Raw genomic sequence first — 21068 nt, 5'->3', positions numbered from 1 at the left:
TATCTGAACCTTTTAGAATTTCTCACATTTCTGCATGAAATTACCAGCAAATTTGATCTGATCTTCGTCAAAATCACACAGATGAAAAAACAGTGTCTGCATTAACTAACACCACCCAAACATTGATAGGTTTTCATATTTTAATGAGGATAGTATGCAAACAATCACATTTAATATTTTGTGGCCCCCCTTTTGGCAGTAATAACTTCAACCAGATGCTTCCTGTAGATGCAGATCAGTCTGGCACAACGATCAGGACTAATCTTGGCCCATTATTCTCGACAAAACTGCTGTAAAACAGTCAGATTCCGGAGATGTCTGGCATGAATCGCTGTTTTTAGGTCATGCTACAGCATCTCAATGGGGTACAAGTCTGGACTTTGGCTTTGCCATTGCAGAATTTTGTTCTTCTGAAACCATTCTGAAGTTGATGACCTCTGTGTTTAGGATCATTTTTTTGTTGCAGCATCCTCTTTTTAGCTTCAACTGTCTGACAGACGGCTTCAGGTTTTCCTGCAAAACATTCTGATAAACTTCTGAATTCATGCTTCCATGAATGATTGCAAGTTGTCCAGGCCTTGAGGCAACAAAACAGCCCAAAATCATGATGCTCAATATTTTGCCAAAACTACTGTGGAGTGTCCGAGTGTCTTTTCGCGAACATTAAACGAGCAACAATGTTTTTTAAGACAGCACTGACTTCCTCTGTGGAGTCCTCCCATGAACACCATTCTTGGCCAAAGTTTTACATGTACTTGATGTGTGCACAGAAATATTGGACTGTGCCAAGTCTTTAGCAGACACTCTAGGGTTCTTTTTTTTACCTCTCTGAGTATTCTGCGCTCAACTCTTGGCGTCATCTTTGGTGGACGGCCACTCCTTGGGAGAGAAGCACCAGTTCCAAACTCTCCATTTGTAGACAACTTCTTTGACTGTCGATTGATGAACATCCTGACTTTTAGAGATGGTTTTGTATCCTCTCCCAGATCAATACAAATTTAAAATCCTTGATCGCAGGTCTTCAGGCAGCTCTTTTGACTGAGCCATATTGCACATCAGACAATGCTTCTCATCAAGACAATTCTTACCAGGTCTGTGGTTGATAGTGGGCAGGTTAGTTTTAAACTACTTATCAGTGATTGGGCACACACCTGACTTAAATTGTTTGGTAAAAATTAGGCAGAAGGTTCACTTATTTTTCCCCTTCTGTCATTTTTGCATGTTATCCTCATTAAAATATGAAAACCTTTATAAGTCGCAACGGAATATTAGCCATGTCTATGTATTGACCACCGGGCTATCCAGGTAAATCAATCGGGTAGTTGTCACATCGCTTTTTTTTTTTTTTTTTTTTGCTGTTGTCTTGCTGTTTTGAATACCTGCAGATTCTCCCTGATCCGATGGGGAGTCACCGATTTGGCAACAACCGTCACGTTCCTCTGAATGTGGAACCTGATGAGAACCTGGTGATACGATACGGCGTTATGGAAGCGAATGCTCTTTAAATTGCACTGCAGTGTGTTACCTGTGCTGCCGTCTTGCCGTACTTTCTAGAAATTTCTTTGACTTTTGGCTCAGCCATGAGCGAAGGTTCACCAGAAAATGCCCTTCACAAGTAGAAAAAATCGATTGTCACACGTGGAATGTGTAGTCACAAGACAATTTTCTGGAAAATCAATGCTAAATGTGTTTGTTTCAAGCTGCTGTGGTGCTTTTTTTAGATTTGAAGCTGTTTGGATTTCAGGATTATTTTGTCCAAGGGCGTACAGTAGGTTTGCATAGGGACGGTAGGGACATAACACTACCAACTTTTCAGGATGCTCAAATGATCCCCACCAACTTTTAAGCAACCTTATTTGCATTTATCATGACTTCAGTTATATAGGTCATTTAGATTGTCTTCCTATATGCTGTAGGGATAGAATTGACCCTACCATTATTAAGTGAATTGCAGTACTTTCATTATGTTCAGACTTACACTGACCCCTTTTCACTCGCTGAATGTGCCAGTCCATTTTTTTCAATCAAACGCACGTTTAATTGGCTGATGACTTGAACCCCCACCCACCCACACACACAGGCATTCACAGCCCGACAGAAATACAACATGCCGCCTCCCCCGCCCCCTTCGAAGACAAGGGATATTAGAAGTTTTTTCCACCAGCAGCAGCCACTGTAAGTAGTGTAAAAAGACGTCAATGTTGTGGAGGTGGGAACACACAACTAATTTTGCTTCTGCTACGGTGCTTCAAGTCGATTTTACTCGCTTAGATTTCTTGAAATAAAAACAGCTAGCTGAAAATAAGCTTAAGACTTATTTTAAGCAAAAAAGTTGGCATATTTAGTCTTAAAAGAAAAACTTGTTCGTCAGAAATGTTCTTAATTCAAGAATATTGTTCAAAACATTATTTGAAAGAATTTTTTTTCTTGATTTAAGTGAAAAATGGCCAACTTTTAGATGTATGGGCTCAATACGAACAAATAGTAATATTTAGTTATAGTAAGTGGAAGAATCTGACGCATTAATCTGTTAACTAGCCTTTAACACTCAAAAAAAAAGATGGCAGAAAATTATTTGATTAGGTTTTATTAAATTATTATATAAATTTGCAGTGTAAAGGTTGGTATGGGTCAATGCAGATTTATTTTGCATTGATCACTTAGCCTATCAATTATTTCGGTTCATATAGGTGAGAAATGTAGCCCTGACCCCCATTCACCAAGCAAGAAGTGGACATGCAGGTTATGCTGTTATATTGTCCCTATAATATTAAGAACAAACCTACGCTCTTTATTTTGTCTGTGACATTTTGTCTTACCAGGGTCTCTCAGGCGATCCCAGCGGACTATAAGCTGTAACGAAGATGCCCCTCAAGTGGCAGTAATTGATCAACTTCTCCTGGATCAGGAACGGGTGGCACTCGATCTATAAACATACGAATTTAAATGAACTGCTGAGATTAGCGGTATTTCCACATTCCTTTGATTACCTGATTGATGGCCGGCTTGTACTTGAGGCCCGGCTTTTTGAGAATGGCATCGATTTGGTCCTTGTTGAAGTTGGACACACCGATAGCCTTGACCAAACCGGAGTCCACAAGCTCCTCCATGGCCTGTACAATGAACATTAGTACCGTATCGTGCATAATTTCTGGTTCTATTCTTTGCTACCAGCTGCTCCGATTACCTCCCAAGTGTCAAGGAAACTGCTACCATCAGGGATGACTTGCTCGTGCTCATCCAATGGAAAAAGCTCGTCCCCAGCCTGCAAAATTAAACAATTTTGCTGGAATATTTTCCTGATTTATTTTGAGAAAAGAGGGATAACCTTGGCACCCATTGGGAAGTGCATGAGGTAGAGGTCCAAGTAATCCAATCTAAGGTTTTGTAGAGTCTTTTCACAGGCTTTCCTCACCAAAGACGGTAGATGGAAGGTGCACCATAACTGCAGAAAACAATCAGCCATAACACAAAAACCTAAAACTCAAAAATGTGAATTCAAACCCTGGTTGGTCATATATGGTATACCTTACTGACAATGAACAGCTCCTCCCTCTCCACCTCGCCGTTCTCAACTACGGTTTGAATTCCAGCACCGACTTCGTCCTCGTTCTGGTACACATGTGCAGCGTCAATGTGGCGGTAGCCAGCGCCAATTGCCACTTTCACCGCCTCGATGACTGTTCCTGCGTCAGCCTGTTGTCAGAGGATGTTAAAGCAGGTAACATTTTCACGCTACTCTCATCCAAAAGTACTGTTTTGGTAGTGTTTGTTTTTTGCAGGTAGAATGTTTTACAGGGTTTAATTCTGGACGATCTAAAAATACACTTTCACCAAAATTAGGGTACTCGTGTGCTCTCTAGGGTTTAAGTTCGAGGAGTGTCTTGTCAAATATCTTTTTTTTTTTGTCAACATGCTAATGTCTATTTGGCTATACTGCATATTATCTTAATTTAAAATGCCTATAAATGTGTATCTTTAAAAATAGATCTAGGACACTCCATGACATATTCAGTTCTTTATTAAGAAATCTTCACATAGCAATGCCTGTTCTTGTTTTTCTTTATCCCTGGAAAAGAAAGTGATTTAATTGCAGGTAAACAACAAAAATTAACATTGTTTTACTCATTAAACCATACAATACAGCAACAAAAATGTATATTCTAACTGAGGAAAAAGTTAGAGCACCCTACCACCTAACAGCTAGTGTTACCCCCCTTTGGCTGAAATAACTACCAGTCTTTGACATCGGTCTGAAGAAAGTTTGCCCCACTCCTCAACGCAGAATACTTTCAGCTGTGAGACGTTTGAGGGGTTTCTTGCATGTACAGCCCGTTTCACTCCACAGCAATTGGATTAAGATCTGGGCTTTGACGCCATTCCAGGACTCTCCATTTCTTCCTTTTCAGCCAGTCGTTGGTGGATTTCAGGTATGTTTTGGGTCATTGTCATGTTGCTGTGTCCAGTCTCGCTTGAGCTTTAATTTTTTCACAGATGATCACACATCTTCCTCAAGCACCCTCTGATACACGATAGAATTCATTGTGGATTCTATGATGGGGAGCTGGCCAGGTCCTGTTGAAGCAAAGCATCCCCAAACCATGACACTTTCCACCTCCATGCTTCACAGTTGGTATGAGGTTCTTTTCCTGAAATAATGTATTGGGTTTACGCCAAACATGTCCTCTGTTCTGGTGTCCAAATATTTCAATTTTAGATTCATCTGTCCGAAGAACATTAATCCAGAAGTCCTGGTCTTTTTCTACATTCACTCTGGCAAACTTCAGTCTGGCCTTTATGTTGTTCTTGGAGAGCAAAGGTTTCCTCCTTGCACACCTCTCATGAAGGTTGCAAGAGCCGACTGTAGGTCCCGTGATGACATTTTAGGGGTTTTGGAGACTTCTTTTAGCATCTTGCGGTCTGCTCTGGGTTGAACGTGCTTGGACGGCTAGACCTGGGGCATGCCCTCCACTTGTAAACTATTTTCTACAGACAGTAGAAAGGCTGATTTTATATTCTTTTGAAATCCCTTACCAGACTCATAAGCGTCGACAATCTTCTTTCTGAAGGCCTCAGACAGCTCTTTTGATCTCACTATGGTGTTTTCTCTCACTTCAACAGTCAGGGGCGCACCAAACTATGATCTCAACATGGTGTTTTCTCTCACTTCAACAGTCAGGGTCACACCAAACCAAATGTGAGGTTGAAATAAGGCAAGCCTCCTTCAAAACACTGGGTAATGATGTTCTAATCATGTGCAACTGATATGATACACCTGTGTGTGATTTTAGCCATGTCATTGCATTGATTTAAAATTAACTTTTACACAAAGTAACAATTTTTTTTCACATGACTGTACATTTCGGAAGTTTTTATTAGAATAGTAGCCAAAGTAACATTTTGATTGTACTCTTATCCAAAACTACTGTTTTGGTCGGCTTACTATCTAGTTTTAGCAGGTAGAATGTATGTTTTACGGGGTTTAATTCTGGACAATCTAAAACTCCACATTTACTAGAATGACGGTACTCGTTTCGTCTGTAGGGTTTAAGTTTGGGGACTGACTTGACAAATAACTTGTTTTTGTCAGTATGCTAATGTCTATTTTTTGATACTGTACATTAACCCCAACAATTCTAGGTTCCCTAATAAACTTTTTCCACCACTGGAAACATTTTTACAGGTTTCAACGCTTAAATCGTTCATTGTCTGCTCAGTTACAATAATATAAACATCTCGTTTCCTCACTAAGCTATTGAATTTAAAAAGCCTACAAATTACCTTCTATCTTAAAAAAAAACAACCGTTCATACATTTTGGAGGCTTTAATAGTTTAGTACCCAAATTTCCAGACTTACCCTCCATGTCCCAAGTCCAACAAAAGGCATCTTAGCTCCATTGTTGAGCGTAATAGCAGGAATCTCGATCTTCTTCCCCTTCATTTCTGTGGCCAAAATATCTGGAAGGAAGGATTCCATAATATACTCATCATGTGTGGCTCTATATATCCGCCAGAGAAGGGCTGCTGACCCAGAGGCGGAGATTTTAGTCATTTAAACGGTGCATTATGCGCATGAAACTTTGCTGTAGTTTCAGACTAATGTTGATTCCACCCCAGCAAAAATGATGGAATCACCAGTCTCAAAAGAAATTTATTTCTGAACTTTGTATGGAAAATGCACAAAAAAAATGCTGAAAAGTATTTTTGAAAAACAAAACTTATTTATCCTGGGTCTCATTTTAAGATACAAAATGAATGACATTTTTTTTTCTAAATGCCACTAATTTGTTGAAATTTCTATCTGAACCCTGCCCATGACAAACCCTTCAACCCAGAGATTGAGGGACGAAACCGTGGAACCTTACACGTGCGCAAAGAATTTTCACGACATTACATTATATTAGCAATCCATTATATTGACAATCCACTTGCAATTCAAATTCCAAACCAGCAGCACACGGTCAGTGCATTGATGTTCATGGCAATTTGACAGGGTGAATGTACTAAGACAAAAGAATGACACATCGCAGATTAACAAGGTCAAAGGAGTACGTGGAGTATTTTAATTTGAGTCAGTTCTGCGTCTGACTGATTTCAACCAATATAGCAAAGTCATTGTTTTGACCCTACCATTGTAGGGTAACAATAGATCTATTGTCGTATACATTTACAGCAGTGACAGCGAATGAAACCCACCGAAATTGTTTTTAATCCATAAACTATAAAGCCTTGTCTTAGGCTCACCCTCAACCAGACGGCGTACCGGCCGGGATAAACTTTTCAGGCGGAACTGTCAAAACCCCATGTTTGAACAAAACCCAGCCACGCCACACGCGCATCTCCAATACGAACAATCCACTAACGTCAGATTTTCAGTGGGGCAAAAAAGTATTTAGTCAACCACTAATTGTGCAAGGTTTCCCACTTGAAAATATTAGAGAGGCCTGTAATTGTCAATATGGGTAAACTTCAACCATGAGAGACCATGTGAAAAAAAAAAAAAAAAAACACAAAATCACATTGTTTGATTTTTAAAGAATTTATTTGCAAATCATGGTGGAAAAGAAGTATTTGGTCAATACCAAAAGTTCATCTCAATACTTTGTTATGTACCCTTTGTTGGCAATAACAGAGGCCAAACATTTTCTGTCACTCTTCACAAGCTTTTCACACACTGTTGCTGGAATTTTGACCCATTCCTCCATGCAGATCTCCTCTAGAGCAGTGATGTTTTGGGGCTGTCGTTGGGCAACACGAACTTTCAACTCCCTCCACAGATTTTCTATGGGGTTGAGATCTGGAGACTGGCTAGGCCACTCCAGGACCTTGAAATGCTTCTTACGAAGCCACTCCTTTGTTGCCCTGGCTGTGTGTTTGGGATCATTGTCATGCTGAAAGACCCAGCCACGTCTCATCTTCAATGCCCTTGCTGATGGAAGGAGATTTTCTCTCAAAATCTCTCAATACATGGCCCCATTCATATTTTCCATTACACAGATCAGTCGTCCTGGTCCCTTTGCAGAAAAATAGCCCCAAAGCATGATGTTTCCACCCCCATGCTTCACAGTGGGTATGGTGTTCTTCGGAGTCAATTCACTGTTCTTTCTCCTGCAAACACGAGAACCTGTGTTTCTACCAAAAAGTTCTATTTTGGTTTCATCTGACCATAACACATTCTCCCAGTCCTCTTCTGGATCATCCAAATGCTCTCTAGCGAACCGCAGACGGGTCGGGACGTGTACTTTCTTCAGCAGGGGGACACGTCTGGCAGTGCAGGATTTGAGTCCTTGGCGGCGCATTGCATTACTGATAGTAGCCTTTGTTACTGTGGTCCCAACTCTCCATAGGTCATTCACTAGGTCCCACCTGTGTGGTTCTGGGATTTTTGCACACCGTTCTTGTTATCATTTTGACGCCACGGGGTGAGGAGGGAGTTGAAAGTCCGTGTTGCCCAACGACAGCCCCAAAACGTCACTGCTCTAGAGGAGATCTGCATGGAGGAATGGGCCAAAATACCAGGAACAGTGTGTGAAAAGCTTGTGAAGAGTTACATAAAACGTTTGGCCTCCGTTATTGCCAAAAAAGGGTACATAACGAAGTATTGAGATGAACTTTTGGTATTGACCAAATACTTATATTCCACCATGATTTGCAAATAAATTCTTTAAAAAACAAACAATGTGATTTTCTGTTTTTTTCCCCACGTTCTGTCTCTCATGGTTTAGGTTTACCCATGTTGGCAATTACAGGCTTCTCTAATATTTTCAAGTGGGAGAACATGCACAATTAATGGTTGACTAAATACTTATTTGCCTCACTGTATATTAAACACACTGAAAAAGCACATTATCTCTTTGTAATCTATTATATAAAAAAAGACAACAACAAACAAGTGCAGAAATTAAAAGAAAAATGCTGTAATAACTGTTCAACCAACAAAAAAAAAACACTTAAAAAACAAATGAATAAATTAGAATTGTTATTACAATATGATTAACACCCACCCACACAAACCTATATAAAGACACACAGAACACTTTAAAATGCAATTTTTTTCCCACCTTAACCTATAACCTTACTCACATTGTCTTCACTGATGTAAAAGCATCTATTGCACTTTCATATGACAGTTGTTTTGGAAGGTGCACTTCTTTCCTGGGCTTGATGGGCTTGGACTTGGTGCTGATGTGGATAAGTTCGCTGTAAAAGATGGCCCAGGATGTACAGTGGTAGAAGGAAAATATTTCAGAAGAGCATCTACAAAGAGTAGAAAGTGGAATTTTACATTATATTAGTCAAATAGCTATTGATTGTGAAACCAGCATGACATAACCAGAATAGCGCCTAAATTCTTGCAGCCTACTGTACCTGTCTATTTGATCCAGCCACTATCTTTGATGGGCGTAGTTAAAAGAAAATTAATTCTTGAAGCACTGCAACGACACAGGATTATCCAACAATAATGAATGAAATAATATATGATACCAAAAAATAAATTGAATTTTTTTTTTTTTTTACATGAACGTGATCGCCATTTTAATGAATTAATGACACATTTAATAACAAATGTTTACATTTAAATCCGTGGCACTTTTAGTCCCCCATTCCACAGAACTTTGAAATTATTAATCGCATATTTAATAGTGTATTTATTTAATTAACCTTGGCACTTTTAGGCAAGGCAAATTTATTTGAAAAGCACAATTTAACACAAGGTAAAAGTGGTTAACATCACATGAAAATAATACAATTTTGGTCCCCCATACACCTTGTCCAAATTTCCCTAAAATGGGATGGGGAGTAGATTTAACTGAAACTAATCCACAGCTGGCTGAATACTGAAAATATTTTTAAAACAACAGCCTGGCTAATGATACAGTATAATTTTGCTTTAGCAGTAAATCATATAAACTATGTAAATAACCGCTAGCTTGCAGTTGCGCTAAGTATACTGTACATGCTTATGCTGTTGAAAAAATCATCACAAAAAATACTTCTTGTTCATGCTCTTTTCTTTTTCTTCTGACCCGAAGGGCTTTTGTCTTTTCATGAAGTTGACTTGTCACCGTAACGTCGCTCAATTGCGGAGGCTAAAAATAGCACGTTCAGGTAGCTCGCTGGTCTGCTGGTTGGTGAGACTAGGGTCTGTGGTGAAATTATCGCATCACAGGAAAAAGTGAAACGGGCAGAAGGCACATTAGAAAAATGATTTTATTTAGGGCTGTCAAAATTATCGCGTGAACGGGCGGTAATTAATTTTTTTTAATTAATCATGTTAAAATATTTGACACAATTAACGCACATGCCCCGCTCAAACAGATTAAAATGACAGCAAAGTGCAATGTCCACTTGTTACTTGTGTTTTTTGGAGTTTTGTCGCCCTCTGCTGGCGCTTGGGTGCGACTGATTTTATGGGCTTCAGCACCCATGAGCATTGTGAAATTATTGACTTCAACAATGGCGGGCTACTAGTTTATTTTTTGATTGAAAATTTTACTAATTTTATCAAAACGAAAACATTAAAAAATTTCTATAACGTGTACTAACATTTATCTTTTAAAAACTACAAGTCTTTCTATCCATGGATCGCTTTAACAGAATGTTAATGTTAATGCCATCTTGTTGATTTATTGTTATAATAAACAAATACAGTACTTATGTACCGTATGTTGAATGTATATATCCATTTTGTGTCTTATCTTTCCATTCCAACAATTTACAGAAAAATATGGCATATTTTAGAGATGGTTTGAATTGCGATTAATTACGATTAATTTTTAAGCTGTAATTAACTCGATTAAAAATTGTAATCGTTTGACAGCCCCAATTTTATTATGATTTAACGACTTATTACGGTTCTGTTCTTTTGTTTTGTATAATTTTTAAATACTGCTATCATCAAATATAATTTGAATATTTTTCTTGACGCCCTTTTGGACGCTGCTGCGCCCTTAAGCATTTCCCAACCTCGCCTTATAGCGTGCATATGTAACGGATGCAAGAAACATTCCTTTTTTTAAGAGTGCACGCTAGCAGGCAGAGCTGCTAGCTTGCGGTCTTAGCATGGTCTCCCACCGCGCTAGCTGCTAGCTTTTTTTTTTTTTTTTTTTTTATAATACAATACCGATGCCTTCAAGTTAGCACACTAGCGGCGGGAGCTATCAGCTTTTTCGTTTCTCGATGTAATTTTAATCTTATTTCATGTTAAAAACTACACTCCGAGTATTGATAGTTAATGCTTCACACAAGCGTAGTGTAAATCCAACACTGACAAGTGTTCAATTTCAATTATTCACAGCATTTTTCCGACTGTCAGTGCTAACATGTTGAATTGTATAAATGTTTTAAAGTGTTGAAATGAACTCTGTATGACTTGAATTAACACACTGTATTGCAACATTTTTATTCTAATTTCAAACATCCCGCAGTCAAAAAAAAACACGCTCATTCAAACAAAGTGCAGACGTTTAGACAATGATTATTCAAAAGCACTGTCTTTGAGAAATAGGCAACATGAAGAGGAGAAAGGTGCTGAATATTGCACGTGATCAGCTTGAGGTTTTTGTTTCTAACATGAAAATGTTCAACTCCAAATCTCCAGAAAATATAACTTAAGTGCTTGTTTTTGTATTCAAATGAGACTTGTTTTCAAAAAATAACACGCTCGAGCAGCTTTTTTGAGAGCAATTCCTGAGCTGACCTAAACCCAACTTTGTTCCTTGATCATTCTCGTCGCGAAAGTCACCGAAAGCCTCGATAAATTAGCATTCGACGTCAAAACTAAACCCAGCCTTTGTCCGTTGAGTTTGTCCTTCAGCTTAGGAGCAGTCGGTGAAGGTGTTTACCATGTTGCCCCTCCTTTGCGTCACTGTCCTGCAGTGAAGCTTGGGCGAGCCCTGGAATCTGCTTTCGCTCCGGGAATTGTGAGGGTTAAAGGAGAACATCTTCTCCAAGTCCTCGATCATGTCGTCAAACAGTCCTCCTCCTCCAAACGGCCGCCTCTGCTGCTTCCCCGCCGGCTCCCGAAAGAACCTCTTTTGGTGGGCGTGATGATGGCTTTGGAAGTGTTGCTGCTGACCGAAAAGGTCAAAGTCTTTGAAGATGTCTTCAAAGTTAAACGACTGGTAGCGCTGCCTGAAGTTGAAGTCGGAGTTTCCTCCTCTGCCGCCGGATGACGGGCCGTGGCCGAACTGGTCGTACTCTCGCCGTCTCTTCTCGTCTGATAACGTCTCGTACGCTGAGGTAAGACGAAATGGAAATGTTAAAAACGGACGCGCTTACCAAGATAACTAAAGAATGAATAAAATGATTGTCAAACTTGTGAGAGATGTTTGCGATATGACAGAAGAGATAATAACAATTTATGTAATAAGGTCAGAGGTCAGTAAAGGACTTGATAATAGATAAGCATATTAAAATCTGTATTTGTATTCATACTTATAATTTATATTATACTAAAGTTTGCAATACAAAACGGAAGAAAAGTACATTTTAGGTAATAAGGTCAAAGGTCAGTAAATGAATTACTATATATTTCATAGTTTGAGGTTTGCAATATACAACAGAAGAGATAATTACATATTAGGTCAGAGGTCAGTCAAGGAATTTACTGGTAAGTTGATGATAGAATAGCATATTGAGATGAATATTTTAAGTGTATTCATAGTTATAAACATATATATTGAACAAAGTTCGATGTTTGCAGCATAAAACAGAAGATAATTACATTTTAGGTAAAGACGTCAAAGGTCAGTAAAGGAATTTCCGGATATTGATGAGCATATTAAGATTAGTTTGATGTTTTTTTCAGTATAAAACGGGAGATAATTACATTTTAGGTAATGAGGTCAAAGGTCAGTAAAGGAATTTCCTGATAATTGATGAGCATATTAAAATCGATATTCATGTGTATAAATACTTATTTATATTTGATAGTTTGATGTTTGCAAGATACAACAAGAGATAATTACATTTTAGGTCATAAGGTCAGAGGTTAGTAAAGGAACTTCCCGGTAACTTGATTTTAGATTCGCTTATTAAGATGAATATTTTATGTGTATTCATAGTTATGAACATACATATTGAATAAAGTTTTATGTTTGCAACATAAAACGGAAGATAATTACATTCAAGTAATGACGTCAAAGGTCAGTAAAGGAATTTCCTAATAACATAAAACGGAAGATAATTACATTTTCGGTAATAAGGTCAGAGGTCAGTAAAGGAATTCCCTCATAAAGTTTGATGTTTGCAACATTCAACGAAAGGTAATTACATTTCAGGTAATGAGGTCAGAGGTCAGTCAAGGAATTAACTGATTACTAGATTAGCATATTAACATTGATATGTGTATTCATATTTATGAGCATTCATAATGTCAAGACCCAAACATAAGCATAGCTGCAATGTTGCATGAACATTCCTACTACACTTCTAGGCACCTTTTATCTACTTCACTTTTAATCTGTGTTTAATTTGTATCTCTTGTATATGAAATTTTATTATTATCCCTAAAATACTTTGAGAGACTACAACAATCCTTATCCTCTCAGGAATGTTTTGCATTCCTCAGTTCTTACCCTCAGCGATTTCTCTAAACTTGGCCTCGGCGTCCGGGCCTCTGTTCCGGTCCGGGTGGTACTTGAGGGCCAGCTTGTGGAACGCCTTCTTGATCTGACGTTCCGAGGCGTCTTTGGGGACCCCGAGGATGTCGTAGTAGTCCCTCTTGGCCAGTATGAACTCGGAAATCAGCAAAATATGAAGGGCGAGCAGCAACACGCACTGCACCGTTGCCATGACTCCTGGGGCTTCTTTTGGGCACCTTTAGGGGATGTTAAAAATGTTCATTCTTTAATAACACCTCGGATAAGCGGGACAAACTGGATGGATGGACGACTTAGAAGAGGTAAAAGGAAGTAAATAATGAAGGCAGTACTCACATAGTACTGACATGCAAGAAGCCTTACTTAACATTGTATTGTGAGTAGCCATTTTGGCTAGAAAGAGCTGATAAACGCCTTCACCTATCGTCTTCATTTAAATCTAACACTAGAGAGAAAATTAAGGAATAGATCTAGTAAAAGGAGACTTACCTGGATCAACAAAGAAGCCGGTGGCTCCGCTGACAGGTCCAGCTGATACGAAACCGCAAGCTAACGTTTGTTGACGAAACGCATTCCTGAGGCCGAGCACCACGACTCGCAACGCCATTGGTCCATTCCCCGTAAGCAATGACACAGAGCCCTGTGATTGGCTGAAATAGTCCACGTAGCGTTATACACGATTGACTCAAGAGGATTAGAGTTGCGCACTTCTGTTTTCGTCTTAAATTCTATTTTTTTCTCTTCGAAAAATACGTGGTTTATACTTTATGCACATTTATACGTATGTGCACACATTACAAGTTGAACGTTTTAACACAAAAACTCAAAAGCAATCAGGGAAATAATAGCTTTAAATGGTTGGAATTGAAAAGAAATTGTGACCAGTCAATCAAAATGGAAAAACAATTGATATTTTAATGTTTTCCTGATCCATATTCATCAATATTTGGGAATAAACGATCAAAGTTTTCATTAGCTCGTCTATTTTCAATATTTTTGCAGACTAATAAACCGGATTATCAAAGGCGTAGGTTTGATCTCAACATTGGTAGGGACGACGTAACGGCATAACCTGCATATTCACTTTTTGTTCAGGTTGGGACATAAATAAGACCAAACAGATCGGATGAATTGATTTCTCATGAATATGAACCTAATTAATTGATAGGCTAAATCAGGGGTGCTCATTACGTCGATCACGATCGACCAATCGATCACAATGCTAGTATGGGTAACTTGCGGCATCCCAGGATTTTTTAGTTTTTTTTTTTTTGTGTTAATTATAATTATGTTGTGTGAGCAATGTATGAGTTTATGCAGCACTCCTCTCTCTCTAAGCAGCTTCTTGCTCACGTTTTTCTGGTTGGATAGTTTCCAGCAGAGTTTGCTACATTTCTCACAGTTTAAGTAACGTTAACAGTAGAAAACAAACAGAAGGACACTTCTCTCTAAGCAGCTTCCTACTCGAATTTTGCAGGTTAGTAAGTTCACACAGTTTAACCCTTTAACACCTAAACCTATTTTGGCCGAATTTGCGTGCATTTGATGTTGCCTTTATATTTCAAAGAAAAAAATGTTCACAATGGCCAAGTTGGGTCCCTTTTTGAAGGACACCTTGAACTTAATGGCCAAACTGTTGTTTTCTTCACTGACCAATTATAATCCACATTTTGGACCCAAAAAGACAAAAAAAATTCCAAAATATTTTTTCAAAATTTGTAATGTTGATGTCCCATTGACAAACAAACATGCTCGACCAACCGTTTTGAAGCTTGATAATATTTATTCAACTTGTTAGGATAAACATTGAATAGAAAAAAATAAGATTGAATAGTTTTATGTTTGACAATTCAACACAAACAACAAGTATGATCATAGGCGTTTTTGGCCTTTACACATACTATGGTCAAAACAGGTTATATACAGTGCAAAATAGTGAGAAAAAAAATAATATATATCATCTAACACAAAAAGGGTTTGGAGGATATCTCTTTGTGAAGTTAGGTATTATACCCATCACCTTATCTAAAGTATATAAGTACATGCAATCAAGCTTCTCAAACACTCATCTTTATAAAAATTGAAGATTACAGTGAAGAAAAAATATATATAACATTAAAAAAAGTGTTTTCAAAAAATATTGACAAGTAGTTCAATTCAAATTTTTCTGGCATACGAGCCAATAAAGTTTTTTTTTTTTTTTTTTGCGCACTCAATTAAGCTTCTGCATGAACAGGTCACGGAGCTGCATCACACAGAACGTCACACAGCCTACTCTTTCGCCGTTTGCGCGCTGCTGTCACTTCTACTCGCCGAGACGCCGACTCATCCCAGGAAAACAACGACAAATACGGCTTGTCTTCTTCCTTGAGTTAATGAAATAATGCATTAGCTTGCGCTAAATTTAGTTTTAGATTCATTCTGCACGTTTCAAGTCGCTCGCTCAATCCAACCGGCCGTTGCTTGCTTCGCATGCCTCCTTTTCCTTATTTGGCGTCTCGCTCGGAAATTTATTAAAAATGTCCAAATTCGGTTCGTCCTTCTTGACATCACAACGGCTCTTGGGATATGTAGTCTTTTGTGCTACTTTCGATTTTGAAAAAGGACAAATGATGGAAATATGGAGATAGAGACATGGTCCATGCAGCGTTTTAATGCATATTCATGAGTGCAAAAAAACTATAAAACTCAAATGACATTATGTCCCGTTTTTCTTGGTCGATTGACTTCATATAAAAACTGGTGTGGACATCAACTTCCGCACTTTCAAATGAGACCAACCAGCGGCACGTGGGTGACGTAATTACAGCGTGACGAAGCTTCAAAGACGACATGCGCAAACGCGTTCGGTGTTAAAGGGTTAATGTTGGGCTAACTCTGATGAAGGTAAAGACTTTCAGTAGCAAAAATAGTGGTGTGTTTCCCACCTTCACAACATTGGCATCGTTTGAAATTACTTACAGTGGCTGCTGCTGGCCGAAAAAAAACCTTCTAATTCCCCTCCTCTACGAAGGGGGTGGAGGAAGTGGCATGTCGTCGACATAGGGGCTGTCCAAGTGCGAGCGTGCATGTGTGTCGGGGGCGGGTGAAGTCATCAGCCAATCAAACGTGTGTTTGAGGTGGGGAAAAGTGGACTGGCGCACTCAGCAAGTGAAAAGGGGTAAATGTAAGTTTTAACAATGAAAATAATTCACTTAATAATGATAGGGTCAATGCTTTTCTTGCAACATATGGGAATACAATCTAAATGACTTATATAACTGAATCCATTATATAATGCATATAAGTTTGCTTAAACGTTGGTGGGGATAATTTGGCCACCCTGAAAACTTGGTAGTGTTATGTCCCTACCGTCCCTATGCAAACCTACACCCTTGTGATTTATATTAATAGCCCCAGCAACTCATGTTTATCTGCAAATAACATTTTGTCTCTCTTGTATCGATGAGAAGTGGGTAGTAACGTTACATTTACTTGAGTAACTTTTAGAAAAAAATTTACCTCTTGGGGTAGTTTTACCACGCACTTAGTTTTTACTTTGACTTGAATAGATTTGTGAAGAAACACTATTACTGCTTTGGGCTACACTAATGTTGTTACATTTTTCGTGTTTATTCTACATATTGACTTTATAATTGCCGACAGTTGCCGTCCCAGTTTCACCAATGAGATGTCAAAACAATAACCACATGACTCCATTATACCAATGAGAGTTAATAATGTTTTTTCTCGACAAGAGGGCACTCATGCTCTTTGGGCAGGTGATGTTTCATATTGTTGTTCTGGTCTGAATTCGATGATTTTTGTGTCATTTTGGCCTAATGTCATGTAATAAGTTAACAGTTCATATCGGTGAAATTGTGCTGAGGAAGAAAAACAACTTTTTTTAAAAATCAAACATCGTTTGCAGCTACTCACACTGTTACTCAAAACTTGAGTATACTTTTCAATGAATACTTTTTTACTTGTACTTTAGTAAATGTTTGGATGACTACTCTTGAGCAGGGGCGGACTGGGACTAAAAAGCAGCCCTGGACTTTGACTCAGCCCAGCCCATAAGAATCGCTATACGAAGGGAAACACAGACCCCATAGGGGGGTCCGGGAAAATGCCCCTCCCGGGAGAATTTTTTTTTTTTTTTTTTTACATTTTATTGTAAAATGCACCAATTTCGTGCACTTTGAGAGAAAAATGAAGAAAATGTGTCGAGACTGTGACTGTCTGACTACGGGCGCTCAAAGTACTGCAAGGCTGAACTGGAGTTGGATTCATTTTCTGTACTAGCTCTATGATCAACCTGAATAAACAAATGAAAGAATTTATTTTTCAAAGCAAGTTTTACGTATCCAATTAATTATAATATATCTCTATAGATCTCTGTCTATAAAATGACTTCATTGTTTATGCCATAATTCAGTGGTCTCCAAACTATTCCACATAGGGCTGCGGCGGGCGCAGGATTTCATTCCAACAAAACAAGACAAAACCTCTGCACCAATCTGGTGTCTTACAAGTGTAATCAGTTGATTGCAGTCAGGTGCTGCTTGTTTTAGCAGAAACTTCATTGGTTAAACTGTCGGTACTCGATCGGTTAAAACAAAAACCAGGCCCCACAGCGGCCCTTGAGGACCGGTTTGGAGACCCCTGCCATAATTAATCTTGCCATACAAATAATAAATTTCAATGAAAATACAATACACATTTCAAGACAAATCCTGTATACATAAACTTCATTGGAAAGTATTAACCAGAAAACAAAACGATATATAAATGATTAATAATGTATATAACATCAATTTAACTACCTAAACTTTAAAGTAAAACCATTCATTTTATTAATATTTTGTTATATTTCTTCTGAATTAATATTGCTATGCTGCGTGTGCATACATTGTTTTACGGCTAAAATATTTTTTCTTAGGAGAGGGATAGTAGGACTAGCATACTGTAACTTGACACGATTGCAAACGGGTACATCGACTAGCTGGCACTAACCCTTTAATTGTCATTTATTTGATTTAAAATGTAGCTACCTGATGGATAACAATTGCCAGTTTACAGAGCAAGTAACCCTCTTCATCCCAATTTACTTGCCCTGCGCTTGTCTGGGGAACTTCCAACAGTTTATCGTTGCCCCCTCCCTCTTCTTTTCTCTCTCCCAGCACCGTCTGCACGTCAGAGCGGCTGCAGCTCCCTCTCACCATCGCCGGGAGCTGAGCTGTTGTTACCCGACGTGGCCGTTGCAGCCAGACTGCTGCTTGCGAAAATATTTGTCGATTTATGACATTTTAATGCTTCACTCTCCAGTTTCTTTAATTTTTTCTCTCTAACCTTCTCCGCGCCACCCTGCTCTTTTCAGTTTTTTTGCCACCACCATCCATATTGTGCATTAACACTCGTCGCTATTTTGCTTCCACAAGGAAGGAACCAATGAAGGCTACTCTGTGCTTTCGTCGTTCCTAGTCTATCAGATTGGCGGTGAAAAGCCAGGCGCATTGCTGCCACCTGTCGGATTGGATGCGAACTGTAGATAATCAGAGGATAGGGGGGATAAAAACAGTGATGCATAATGAATGGCGGCCGCCGGCCGTCCAGGGCACCGGCCGTTCTGTGATCCTCCAGAACCCACAGATTACCAGTCCGCCCCTGCTCTTGAGTAAAATATTTGGCGACTCTACCCACCTCTGGTATCGATTATTTGGTTAAATGTGATGTTATGACAAGAAAAACGCCATTCTGTCGAATGAATGTTTTAATTATATGCAAGTGAGTCACAATGATTTATGTGATAGAGTACAATAAAGTAATACAACTTTACTTGACATCCATCTTGAAAGTTAATATAGACAACATAGTTCACGTTACACAGTAGTGTTGATTTTTGCAGTACTCAGACACTTGATCAGGTATTTTTGCACTGATGCAAAATTTCAGGGTCCATCATAATTTACGCATGGCTTCACTCGCCGCAATCTTGCATTCAATAATGTCCAACAGCCACTTTTCGGTGAATTGTGTCCTTCCAGGTGTGTGCCTTAGCCTGTTGGATTCGACGAAAAAGTGCACATTAATTGGATCGGTTTGCGGTTCAATTTTGGAGACGTCCATCACGAAGTAAACGCCAGCCGCAGTAGGAATGGGCTGTTGCGGCGACGGAGTGCTAAAGTTCGCCAGGTAATGGTAGGATGTCTTTTCCTCCTTTTCAGTGCAGTATAGAAAGTTCAAACTATAAATCCAAGAGGGATTTAACTGCCATGTTCGGATAAACTCGACGATTTGTTCTTTTCCGATTTCGATTGTGAAGTCTTGAGAGGCCACCCACTCCATTTTGTTTTTAAAATCTCTATCACTCAAACAATTGTCGTCAAGTCGTCGCTGTCAATGACGGAATCGACGACAGGCTCAGCACGTGACCTGTCCACTTTTACCACGTTTTTTTCCCCTTCTAATTTCTAAAAAAACAAACAACAAAGACACCTTCCGGTTTTTGTTTTTAATGTGTGTGTAAAAAGAAACGAGAAATTTATTTTTCATTTTCAAGTATTGAATTCCCAGTTTTTGAACGGGAAACGTTATTTCTCGTTTTTGTTGCCACCCATTGAAAACAATGAAAAAACGGCTCGCCCCCCCCCCCCCCCCCCCCCCCCCCCAAAATAAATATAAGAAATAATGAATGGCTGAAAAGTACATAAACCATATTCTACTTTTCACCATAAAACACTTAAAAATGTTTTTTTTTAATTCATTTCAGACTCTAAATTGTTCATAAAAGTCAGCTAGGATGATATAGGATGAATAGCAGCACAAGCTAACAGCTTGAGCTAATAACTGTAAACGTTTAATTCATTACTGATATTTATTATTAATATTATTGCGTCAAGTAGTAAATAAAAAACCGAAAAATTCTCGTTTTCAGGGATTTAATTCTCTGTTTTTAACCGGGCAACAATTCATTTCTCTCTTTTTTTTTTTTTTTTTTTTTTTTTTTTTTGACACCCATTGAAAACAAAAGAAACGGCGCGGGTTTTTTTGTTTTTTTCCCGAAAATTTGAAGAAATAACGAATGGCTGAAAAGTACACAAACCTTATTCTACTTTTCACCATGATACAAGTTTTTAAAATTCATTGCATACTCTAAATTGTTCGTAAAAGTCAGCTGGGTTAAACATTTAAAACAGCAGCACAAGCTAACAGCTTGAGCCAATAACTGTAAACGTTTAATTAATTAATCTTTGTTTTTTTATTTAATTATTTATTGCTACAACTAGTAAATAATTTATGGATACGAAGAATCCAGCATTTATTTTTTACAAACGAAACCGGAAACAAGTTCGAGTGAGTGAACACACGACAGCGGAACTAAGCGAAAATACACTGTTATGCATTAGTACTCTTTGTATTTTATCCCCCATGATTCCTTGTGTTCATCATGGCCGCGCTGTACTATCCGGCGTGCTTGTAAACACTGAACAACTTCTCTTAAAAAATTAATGAAATAAAAGTGTAAAATGCAATATTTTACACCCGCAGCGTCTTCCGTTTACATCTGACTTGAAGACGAGCTACGAAACAAAGATGAAGGTCAAATCCAAGTCTTCTTATCATAGATCTGAGAACACCTACAGGGTAAGAACACAATTATAAGCAGTTTATGCACGTGCAAACATTTTAAAACTGTCTTTGTTTTTATATGTCATTGTTTTCAAGTTAATTCATTATTACTCTCCTAAGCAGGGACAATTAGACAAGTAAACTGATATGTTTTTACAATTAAAAACACTGCCCACGTGTTTAAATACCTAAAGACCGAGAGTTATAGGCTTATTTTATATTTGCAGTTTCTCACTTTTGCCGAGAGACTTTCAAATGTCAACATTAACGTCATTCACCGGATTGACCGAACTGGATCCTATGCAGAGGTATGTTGTTATAGACGAACAAAATATTGTTTCATGTGCATATTC

At 38.5% G+C, this 21068-nt stretch overlaps 2 protein-coding genes and 1 long non-coding RNA gene across 4 annotated transcripts in view; 2 read left to right on the top strand and 1 right to left on the bottom strand.

The window, feature by feature from the left end:
* Nucleotides 1-314: 314 nt before the first annotated feature.
* On the top strand, nucleotides 315-6854 carry LOC130927734 (uncharacterized). Its single transcript, XR_009066502.1, has 4 exons — nucleotides 315-3721; nucleotides 4286-4430; nucleotides 4495-4633; nucleotides 4718-6854. It is a non-coding gene; the product is annotated as an uncharacterized LOC130927734 (long non-coding RNA).
* A 2236-nt stretch (nucleotides 6855-9090) lies between these two features.
* LOC130927732 (dnaJ homolog subfamily B member 9-like) lies at nucleotides 9091-13735 on the bottom strand. 2 transcript variants are annotated; one of them, XM_057853720.1, is made up of 3 exons: nucleotides 13594-13735; nucleotides 13081-13322; nucleotides 10823-11738 (listed from the first exon to the last, which is right to left on the bottom strand). In XM_057853720.1, the coding sequence occupies exons 2-3, from the start codon at nucleotides 13295-13297 to the stop codon at nucleotides 11320-11322; spliced, it is 636 nt and encodes a 211-aa protein (XP_057709703.1). In that variant the 5' UTR covers nucleotides 13298-13322; nucleotides 13594-13735; the 3' UTR covers nucleotides 10823-11319. The 2 variants fall into 2 exon arrangements, with proteins under 2 accessions (XP_057709704.1, XP_057709703.1); XM_057853721.1 differs by lacking the exon at nucleotides 13594-13735 and having other exon boundaries at nucleotides 9091-11738; nucleotides 13081-13318.
* Nucleotides 13736-18367: 4632 nt separating this feature from the next.
* utp20 (UTP20 small subunit processome component) overlaps nucleotides 18368-21068 on the top strand; it is a 41144-nt gene continuing 38443 nt past the window's right edge. Inside the window, exons 1-4 of the mRNA XM_057853712.1 lie at nucleotides 18368-18791; nucleotides 19131-19284; nucleotides 20635-20730; nucleotides 20943-21023. Of these exons, the coding sequence (XP_057709695.1) occupies nucleotides 19282-19284; nucleotides 20635-20730; nucleotides 20943-21023 (180 nt within the window). The 5' untranslated portion in view covers nucleotides 18368-18791; nucleotides 19131-19281. The remainder of the gene's footprint in view (nucleotides 18792-19130; nucleotides 19285-20634; nucleotides 20731-20942; nucleotides 21024-21068) is intronic.

This window comes from Corythoichthys intestinalis, chromosome 13 (assembly GCF_030265065.1).
Source record: "Corythoichthys intestinalis isolate RoL2023-P3 chromosome 13, ASM3026506v1, whole genome shotgun sequence".
Classification (NCBI taxonomy): Eukaryota; Metazoa; Chordata; class Actinopteri; order Syngnathiformes; family Syngnathidae; genus Corythoichthys; species Corythoichthys intestinalis.
Note: the sequence above shows the minus strand (reverse complement) of the source record. Positions and strands in the feature narration are given on the sequence as shown.